The sequence below is a fragment of the Platalea leucorodia genome (genome assembly GCF_965183815.1).
Source record: "Platalea leucorodia genome assembly, chromosome: 14".
Lineage (NCBI taxonomy): Eukaryota > Metazoa > Chordata > Aves > Pelecaniformes > Threskiornithidae > Platalea > Platalea leucorodia.
This window is the reverse complement of record NC_138836.1, coordinates 12,168,877-12,179,589: the sequence shown is the minus strand read 5'-3', so window position 1 is coordinate 12,179,589 and position 10,713 is coordinate 12,168,877. Positions and strand designations below refer to the sequence as shown.

General features: G+C 50.4%; 1 protein-coding gene across 1 annotated transcript; it reads right to left on the bottom strand.

Annotated features, from left to right (window-relative positions):
* Positions 1-7,617: 7,617 nt before the first annotated feature.
* Positions 7,618-9,618, bottom strand: MFSD6L (major facilitator superfamily domain containing 6 like; the record flags this gene model as incomplete). Its single annotated transcript, XM_082326555.1, has 1 exon — positions 7,618-9,618. The coding sequence occupies one exon, from the start codon at positions 9,616-9,618 to the stop codon at positions 7,618-7,620; it is 2,001 nt and encodes a 666-aa protein (XP_082182681.1).
* Positions 9,619-10,713: the final 1,095 nt, after the last annotated feature.

Here is a 10,713-nt window from a genome sequence, read left to right as displayed (position 1 = left end):
GCTTGCCAGCAGAATCACGGAATCATCGAATCACGGAATCATCGAATCACAGAATGGTTTGGGTTGGAAGGGACCTTAAAGCTCATCTGGTTCCAACCCCCTGCCACGGGCGGGGACACCTTCCAGCAGGCTGCTCAAAGCCCCATCCAGCCTGGCCTTGAGCACTTCCAGGGATGGGGCATCCACAGCTTCTCTGGGCAGCTTGCTCCAGTGCCTCACCACCCTCGTGGTGAAGAAAGCAACCCTCCCCTATGAAGTAACTCTTCCCTATGGAAAAACACAACAGCAAGTATTTAAAAAATGTCCAAAGGTGTGTGCTGGTCTGAAATTCCCAGGTTTGTTGGTAGCACCTTGGCAGCACCCACAGCAATGGGGATCTCGGCGGTGAGCGCTGCCCCTCTCCTCCCTCCGGCCGGGCTCTCCTGCGGGACACAGCAATGACCAGTCCCACCAGCTTGAAGGCTTGTCCCAGCAAACTGGTACAGGGAAGGTGAGGACGGGGTGCGGATCATAAACCCTCCCGCTTGCAGGGTTTTACACTTCTCACTTACTGATGCCAGAAGCGCTTACTCCACTGAGGATTCATAGAATCACAGAATCGTTTAGGTTGGAAAAGACCTTTAAGATCATCAAGTCCAACCGCTAACCCGGCACTGCCACGGCCACCACTAAACCATGTCCCTAGGCACCACATTTCCCTGGCTTTTAAACACCCCCAGGGATGGGGACTCAGCCCCTGCCCTGGGCAGCCTGGGCCAGGGCCTGGCAGCCCTTTGGGGGAAGAAGTTTTTCCTAATACCCAACCCAAACCTGCCCTGGCGCAGCTTGAGGCCATTCCCTCTCGTCCCATCGCTTGTTCCTGGGGAGCAGAGACCGACCCCCCCGGCTCCAGCCTCCTTTCAGGCCGTTGCAGAGAGCGCTGAGGGCTCCCCTCAGCCGCCTCTTCTCCAGGCTGAGCCCCCCCAGCTCCCCCAGCCGCTCCTCCCCAGCCTTGTGCTCCAGATTCACAACCTGCTGCCCTCCGTGGAGGCACGCATCTCCGCACCACCTCCCCCAAAACGCACGGAGGGTCCCCACGCTGGCTTTGTGCAAGAGCAGGGGCCCAAGGCGAGGCCGAGGCCGGGCTCAGGAACACACCGCCTTGGCGAGGGGACTCAGGGACACCTCCCAGCACATTTTGGGAAGTGCCACACCAAGTCACTGGGCTGGAGAGCAGCAGGGGCGATGGCAGCGGAGAGGTGAGGGCCAGGCCCGGGGAGCAGCTGCCGGGTTCTGCCCTCTCGTCCTGCCCCCCTGTCCTCCCTCTGGCTGGCAGGGACACGGCTAGAAGTCGATAGTCAAGGCAATAAAAGAAGCTATCGGGGAGCAAAACAGGCGTGGCAACATAAGGGATGGGTCCGGAGGATCACCCCCTGCAGAGAAACACCAGACTGTAGCTTCTGCTATCGGTACCTTGTAGCATCCTCGCCTCTAGCTGCTCCCCTCCCCAGTGAAACAGGCTGCTGAGCTAATCCGTATGAAATGTCCTTACTGGAACCAACACAAATCTGAGCAAGATCTTGGAATTCTCATGTCCAAAAACCAGAGAGGAGCTGCTGATTTGTGATCCGGTCCAGTGTTTTAAACCAGAACACGTGTAAGGGTAGACGGTGCTGCACTCATTGAGGATAACTGTGGCATAGAAACAAAACGAGGAGACAAAAATTAAGAGTCTGTGCATAACAGAAGGGGAAAAAACAGGACACGGGAGCTGCTGCTCTGGGTTAGAAATGCAGCAGCAGTGTCTGAGACCTGGTGAACTGTGAGCAGCTGCAGCAGCACCTCGCTCCGGCAACGCTCTGAAAACGCAGCGGCACCTCTGGGACAGCAGCACCACAAAGCCACGAGGCCACAGCCGCGTGTGACCCACCCCGGAGCCGAAACGGTGTTTCTTGAAAAATGTGAAGTTTCCCTATTCGAATGAATTGGTCAGGAACGCCCTGAGTTTTGTAAGGCAGCTGCACTGCAGTTTTAACTCCCAGGCTCCCAGGTAGAGAGGCAAAGCCCAGCTGAGGAACAGAGTTGGTTCAGGATTTTGTGGTTTGGTTGTTTTAATGTGAAAGGCAAGAACAGCCACCAACTGGCTGTTCCTCAGCTCATTAAACGATGAGCATCCGCCATCACGGTAATTATGAACTCAGGTCTGAAGTGACTCACCTTGTTTTGATTGCTCCACAATGCAGAGAAAATGAACGTGTAAATATTTTAATCAGTTCTTCAGTCGAATACTCTACAGAATTACTTTTGCCATGAGTAGCCAGATCTGCTGTGGGCTGCAGCTTGAATTCAACACATTCTATACGCTCACTTTATTCTTAATAAAAACAGGGGATTAAATCAAACAGTCCAGAGTCATACACAGAGTTATGACCCAATTAACACACGCAATTTGGTCTGCCGTAGTGAATGTAATCATTATGTGCAAGCCCATTTTGCAGAGGTAAATGCAAACCCAGCGCACCACTCGGTACGGAAGCGGTCGGCATGCCCCACGGGAACGGCCCGCGGGCAAACCCCGCGGTTCTTCCCTCACCCGGGAACGCTCTACGCCCTCGAATCCAGGGCTGAGAAGTTTTAATGCGTCCTGAGGTGACTTTCACATTGGTCTACATGAGAGCAGAGTCACCAGCAGCAACGCTTTCAGGGCACTAGCAGAATATTTCTTAAAAGCGCTAATATTTCCCTGTACACAGTCACTTCTGTAGAAATCAAGCACCTACACAACAGAAAGCACCCCTACATTATAAGCTTATAAACAGAACATCATCCAGCACCAAGCACAGTAATACAATCTCCCAGGCACTTGAAAGGTGCTAACAAACACAAAGAGAAAGAAAACGCAGCGTGGAGAACATTAGGATGGACACAGTCACTTGGAGCTCTTTAAAGAAACAACCTGAGAAGGCAACAGCAAACAACGGAGACGGCGAAGGCACGTCCAACAAACTCAGATCTTCAAAACCGCTTCCAAGCGATGCTCGCGGGGCCTTTGCTGCCAGCTCAATGAGGCGCATCTTGACGACAGAAGGAAGCCGAGTATTTTAATTTCTCACTTGTTGAGAAAGGACTGCGGTCCCAAGAACCTGAATGCCTGTTCCTGTGGAGGGGTGTACATGTCAGAATAACTGGTTTGGAGTTATTTAGTAAGTTTATTTTCCTTAGGATTTGTCAAAAAAGAAGGTTCATGTTTCTCAATTCATGCTTTGAATATTAAAGTTATTTCAGCATGTGATTGTGTTTCCTGGTTCAAATTCCTTTTACTAACAATAAAAACCTGTGTTAACACAAGCCGACTATTTTCGGTGTTGTAACTACCTCCATAGTTCCGACCTTGCAACCTGATTAGAGGTAGAAATGTTCTTAAAGTTTCAAAAATGAAGCCATGTTACCAACAACTTCCCAGTCTGCTGTACTGGTGCGGTCGTGATAAGATATCTACGTTTTCTGTTCCTTGATTTCTTTAGGCAAGATTTCTAAATATCAAAGGTGAAGCAAAGGTTAATGTTAAAGTTGCCTCGTACTCAGCTCTACATTTGGGTTCAGAGTTTTATGGTCTCAACATACCCAATTTAAAGTAAAAAATTGCCCTTGGCCAGAAAAGTCATTTATATTACAGCAAGACCAGGCCCCAGGGAGAAACCATGCAGAAAAAAAATTTATCGTTTCCCTGCGAAATGCACAGTTTAAATTAGCAGATATTCCTTTACATTGGCTCCCTCTTGATAAATACAGCAATACAGGTGCCGAGAGTGTCAAGATATTTCAAGACAGACTCTTGTTTCTCCCCTGCGTTAGTACCCCTTAGTGCTCATGCCAGTAATGGGCAGGAGCTGCCTAATGCTTTTAAATCTATATGGGACCCATATCATAAAGGCACAGGATTTAGGTACCATGCTGTAATCATAATTCACCTAAGAGTTCAAATCAGAGTGGGAGTGTCTCGTCTGTACTTTAAAGATGAACAAAACGAGACACGCTTTTACTAGCAGCACCCAAGACTGCACGGATCGTGCCTTAGAGGCATTACACCCCATCACGGAAGAAAAGACAAGTCAAGAGCTCTTGCTTTTAAGATTCAGAACATGTAGAATAACTCCACAGCTCTCAAAAACATCACCCTCCCCTTCTCGTGCAACTACAGCTAAGTGGGCTGACCTTAACTGGCCCATATCTACGATTTTTGGAAACGACTCATTAAAAAAATACAAAAACCTCTGTGAATTCATCTGGGCAGATTTCACTACAGTCCACAAAGAAACATGCTGTGGTTGTTTGCTGAATTATAGAAATCTTTGGAGAAGACTGGAAAGGATCTTACTATGCCGATCACATCCACAAGAAACAAGAACATTTAGAGATCAGTGCCAACTGAGTTTTACCTAATTTCATATTCTGAAAGTGCCACACTATTTAAGTCAATCGGTGATGTGAGATGCACACAGAGAGGAGCTGAAGGAAACATTTGCGGTATCTCATCATAAAATAATTGCCAGAAAGACACAATCTGCAATTTTAGTTCCCTTATAACTTGGGAACAAATGTTTAAAAAGCACGATGAGGTGTCTGACACAGTGAGTTGCTCAGATCCCAGTTCAGCTGCACCAGCTCTATACCGAAACTACCTGCGGGGCCCGTAAATGGCTTCACGATAAGCAAAGAGGCCTTTGTCATTTTTTTGGCAAATGATGTCTCGTCTAATAAAACTGATTCACTTAGATCCTTTGAAACCTCTCACAAAGTACACATACATTGAGTTACGTGAAATTTAAAATCTAAGAGCTACAAAGACCATCACTGTGCGGAACTTGCTCCTCAGCGCTATGGTTTGCCTCCTGAGCTCAATTAAATCTCATTGTATTCAGAGAAGGACACAGCTCAACTTAAGACCCTGGACAAGGGAAAAAAAAAAGTATTTCTACAGATAAGCCTCTGAAATTTGCTTTAAGTTCACTGTGAAATAGGCAAACAGTAAAATCTTACGTGATTTTATAATCACTTTTAACCTTACAATTGCTGTTTAAGAATAAAAACTTAAAGAAACAGAAGTTTTGACATCAATTTTTTGGCAAAGAGTTGGAAAGTAATGCAAAAATTGGTTGGAAATACATCGTGAGAATCTGTTTTCCCCAAAGGCGGTTTGGTTCTTCTCAGTTACATCTTATTCCCAATGGCATTAAATGCCTTATCACATTCCTACTTCTGCAAGAACAATAAAGCCGTGCTCTGAGCAAAGTCTCACACAGAACAATTTAAGTCCACCTCCTTCCTTACCCTTTTGGCTTGCAGGGTCTGTGACCACCAGAGAAGAAGAAATTGAGTCACCGATGTTGTAGAGCTCACACACAGAAACCGTATAAACCCCAGTGGAAAATCATTTAACCAAACTGGTGCAATTTCTTCAGCAAATGAGCTCTCTGCCACGTCCACTTCCATAGTGGTTTGTAATTCAGAACATATTTCAAACTGTATAAATATGATTCTCCTCTGAATCAGCACCAAATGTGTTTATTGGATTAATAACTTTAAAAAAAAATCTTATTATGCAAGACTGTTACACTGAAGTGAACCTTTGGGCCATACCTTAAATCCTCCCTCTTCATAGCGGCAGCGGCTGAGCACATCTAAACGCCCATGGCCAAAGCGGCCAGGGAGGTGAGAGCTCTGCCAGGCAGCCGCCGTCACCCCTCCGCCACGGTCGCAGGACGGATCGCACAACCACTTTTCATGTCAAGGTTTCGCTTTGCAAACCTGGAATGACAGCAGCTGATTTTGTGCTGAAGCAGATAGAAGGAGCACGGCACCCATTTAATTGGCTTCAAATGAGGGCAGTCGCTTCCAGCTAGAGAAACAAGCCCATTTGAAACCATTCCAGCTATTTCGGCAGCGTTCATCTCGCAAAAGCACTGATGGCTGTGTGGTGTGCTGATGGCAGTTACGCTACTCAAGACTGAAGTGATACTCTATGAACAAGTAATTAGAGTTCCTGAGGTATTATATGATAATAAGGCTGGGATAAATTCTTGACACTAAAATTGTTCTCAACTTGAGTTTGAATTCCTGGGAGAAGGTAACATCTTAATAAAAAGTTCCAGCTATTCTTGGCACGAGGACAATTCTATCTATAGTCATTCTAGTAGAGTATCCTGTATGGCATAGTGGATTTGTGCCAGGAAAAGAGAGAGCTAATTACCCTGAAAGCATTTGATGTACAGATAATCTGGAATCGATGCCTACAGAGAAAGGGATTATCTTCAATGGCATTGCTTTTCCTTGTCTCCAACCACTTTCTACTGAGTCCAAAATGCAGCGGGGTGACAGATTGCAATTCCATTTGCATATTACATATTAAATATGCATTTAAATAAATATTCTGCTTTTTGCAGCTGCCTGTCTCATGGCTTGTAAAACACTGGGAAGATGTTATTAAAATCTACCCCTCTGCAAAGGAATGATGTAGTTCCTTGACCAAGTGAGCACCTAATAAACTGACAGCAGCTTTTGATGGTAGCCCAAAGGACTCTAAGGCTCAAAGCTTCTCCGTGAGCCCCGTTTAAGGTCTGACGCAGATCTTTTAATGAGAACAGTCCACCAGTTTTTCATCTGTAAGCAAATCTTACCTATTGAAGAGGTGTTGAAATCTGTGTGCTTTTGAGGTAAAGGCAAGGCAGATAAGGCAGCTCGAGGATCCTTCTGGACTTAGCAGCCCCTGTTCAGGACACAGATTTAGTTTTCTAAATAGGAAATGTGAGAAGAGGGCTGCCCTCAGGCCAAACTGACCCGGGGAGGATCACCAACTTCAATCGGATCAACTCAGCCAAGTTCCTGCTGAAGGAATATTGCCCTACGTTAATTCCCAGCCCACAGAAGTTACTCAAAGCAGGAGGGCAGACGGCCTCCTCGTCGCCCTGGGTGCTGGGTGCCACCTTAGGTAAATAAACACAAGGAAGTCCACAGGCTGCTCTGCTGAGTCTGGACAGCCAGCAGGCACTGGCTGTGAGCAGACAGGGCAGGTTTTTTCCAATAGATGCCGATGCAGAAGCACACTTATATCCCAAAACACGAGAAGACAGACAGTCCGTAGCAAAACCTGGCTTTACAAATCAAAGCAGAGCAAATGAACCATTTTTTTATTCACACCCCTTATTCAGCAAAAGGAGTTCACAGACATAGCACCTTAAAAAAGTTTAGTGTGCCGTTAGCATTACAGTATTTTTCATTCCATTGTGTGGAAGTACAGGTCACAGCTTTCGCTCACAGTTTCCACAGCATCAGCTCTGGGGAGCAAAAATTCAATTCAAGTTTGCTTTTTGACTAAAAACTTTGCTACGTTCATTTCAGCAAATGTATACCTGAAATACCTTGTTATGATTTTGGAAGCAAAATCATTAAGTTAAAAAGGAAAAATTACTACAAGAATGCTATAAATTAAGAAAATAAAAAGATTTATAAAATTTTTTAAATAAAAATCTGTCCTGTCAGGTATATACTATATATATTTAGCACTTAAGAATTAATGGCCATTTCTGGGCATCATCATCATACCATGTTACCACTCCACCCCCCACATTCATCTACGGATTAGCTGATCCCATGCTGTTGTGACCAATTCCTATTAAAGCTTTCATCCTTCATAGCTTTTACCAGCCAGTCCCTCTCGTTCTCCTCGTCAGAGTCACTCATATCACTGGAATCGGCAGCCAGGAGACGAGAATAATTAATTTTTTTCTGCCGTGGCAACTTAGATTGGACAATTAAGAAGAAGAAGAGCCACAGCACCAGGCACACGCAGCATGCCCTGTACAGAACCGCCAGGCCAAAGTGCTTCACGACAAATCCTCCTGCAAAACTGCCCAAGCTTGCTCCTCCGCTGTAGCAGAGGCCCTGGAGAACCGCATGCAGGGGCCTCTCCATGCCCGGAGTGGCTATGTCATCCACTGTCATGTTAACCACCCACCACAAAGCACCGCTACTGAAGGCGGATAAAATCTGGATAAGGAGAACTGACCACGCAGTCCACAAGAAGGAGTAGCACAGAAGCTGTACTGCCAGGAGGCTTAGACTGACTGCAACAATTTTGCTGCTCGAGAAAGTCCTCAGCAACTTCCCTTTGAAGAAATAAAGCAAAATTTCAGCAAGTAGCCCAACGGCCACAGAGAGCCCCATGTACAGCTCGCTGCTGCCTCGGTCCTGCATCTGCCAGAAGAGGAAGTTCTGCACCGCAGACCCAGCTGCGCCGGTGAGGAAGACGGTGATGGCGTACAGGATTGCTCGGCCATCGCTCCACAGTAGGGCCAGGGCTTTGGCGGTTTTGTTAACACGGTCGGTTTTCCTGGGAACGTGGATGGGAAAAAAGACACTGACAAGCAATGAGAGCGTTATCAGGAGAGCATAACCATAGAAATGGACAGCGAGGCGGGTGATTGTACTGCTGAGGAAGCAATTCAGTTGATCCACGAATACGGCAATGCTGCAGGCACCTACAGATGCACCCAGGTAACTCCAAATCCACAGCTTGCCATACCTGTCAGTGGCATCAACGAAGTCGAGATATTCATAGACACTCTCATCCACTGTGCACTCGAGAGAAGTAGCCAACAGCTCCCAAAGCACAACAGCACCCAGTACCATAAGAAAAATCTGATGCTCTCTGTCCTGAAAGATGTTTTGCACTGCCTCGAAGCTGACATCTTGAGCATCCTTCTGGTGGTCTGAAAGGTTTCCAGGCACATAAGCATCTCGAACAGTAGCAAGAGTTGTTTTAAACAAAGACAGCTCATTACTTTCAGTAGCATAAAGGCTTTCTTCAGCATCATCAGCGAGATCTATTGCGGCAGAACCCGGACTGCTTGTTTCCTTCTCCAGTCCACGTACGGGAGGTCTGTACAAAGCCGGCATTTCTGGTTCTCCGGTCTCCCGGTTACCTGCTGTCACAGCAGCTGCCCAGCCGGAGGGACCATCCAAGTAGCCATTTGTCTTCGCAGCGCCTTCACCACCCCCTCTGCCCTTCTTCTCGAGCGTCTCCGTCAGGGAGATCCGTCCAGTATCTGTCTGTAGATCGTCCAGGTATCCCTGGAAGGCTGAACTGGTTAGTGTCGGCTTTCTGCTCGCCATCAAAACATCAGCAGTTGTTTTCGTCGTTTCTTTCAGCACCGCTTTTGCGTTCGTAAGAGCGCTCACGCTTAAAACACGGTCGCTGCCCGTGCCCGGGCCGGGCACCGTGGTGGCGGCCCCTCGGTCCCCCGGCTGCCGGCTGGCGTTACAGTACCGGTACCCCGCGTCCCCGCCGGCGGGCGGGATGAGGGTGAGCAGCAGGCTGGCCCCCGCCGAGCCCAGCAAGGAGCTGGCGACCAGAAGGCGCCGCTTCCCGCGGCCCCGGGGGCAGCGGGGGCCGAGGGGAGCCCAGAGAGCCGCCGCCAGGTGCTTGGCCCCGGCCACGACGCCCACCAGCGGGGCGGGCAGCCCCAGGTGCCGGAGGTACAGCGTCAGGAACGGGGCCGCGCAGGCCCTGCCCGCGCCCTGCAGCAGGCGGAAGAGGCCGGAGAGGGCCAGGGCCCGGCCGACGTCCCACTGCTCGCTCATGGCGCCGCCGCATGCTCCTCCCGCGGGCACCGGCCTGCGGGAGCCCCCCCGCCCCTCCGGGCCGCCGTCACCGTACCTGCAGGGCGCGGGCCTCCGCCCCGGGCCGCGCCCCGGGCCCGCCCCGTTGCCAGGAGGCGGCGGGCGGCGGGGAGGGCAGCGCCGCCGCCCGGCCGGGAGGGGAAGGGCCGCGCCCGCCCCGCCGCCGCCTCCTCGGCCGCGGTTCCGCCCCGCCGCCTGCCCGGGGGGGGGAGCGGGGTCCCGCGGGCCGCGGCGGGGCCGAGGAGCCCCCTCTGGGGCAGCGGCCCTGGGAGGGTGCTGGGGGGGCGGCGGGCGGGCAGCCAGGCTTGGCTGCACGGGCAGCGGCCTGCGAGACCTGGCGGTGAGCCCCAGCCCGGACCCTGAGCCCGGGTCTCGTGCTCCCTGCCCGGGCTAACGGTTGTTTTCCACCCCTGCAGTTAGTTACTTTTATCCTTATCCTGGAGGGAATGAGGGTTGCAGGCCGTGGGTAAGGTCAAGGCCCAGGACGCCGTGGGACAGGGCGCGGATGCCCGCCGGTGTCCGTGGCCGCCTCTCCGAGGGCTTTGCCCCCGTGGTTCCCTGCCAGCGGTCGTGCGGGAGCGTCCCAGCCGCTGCAAGAAGGAGCAGAGCGGCTCTGCTGCCTCACACACACAGAACAAGGGACACGGGGGACTTTCTTCCCTGAAGTGGTGGCAGCAATGTTCCAGCTTGGTCCGGGTCCCAAAAGGAGAGGTAATTTGCTGCACCGTTTCGCTGCATGTGGAAAGATAAAAGCTAAACTCTTCAACTCAGAGTCAGGGTGGACTTTGAGAACCAAAACCTTCCATGCCGGTGACAAAGCAGAGAAGAAACGCTTTCCCTTTTTCATATAAAATCTCATCAGCTCCACACAGCGTGTTTGCAAGCAAGGCAACCCCTGGCGCTGGGTACTCCCCAGCCCACTCCCCCTGCAGAATAACCCTCCTGCCTGCAGCCCTGCGGGGACAGGCTGACCCGGCTGGGCCACGGAGCAGGGGAATCGGGCATCGGTCCGCCGCGGGGTTTTGTTCGAGACACTTTGCTCAGGTGTCGGGCTCC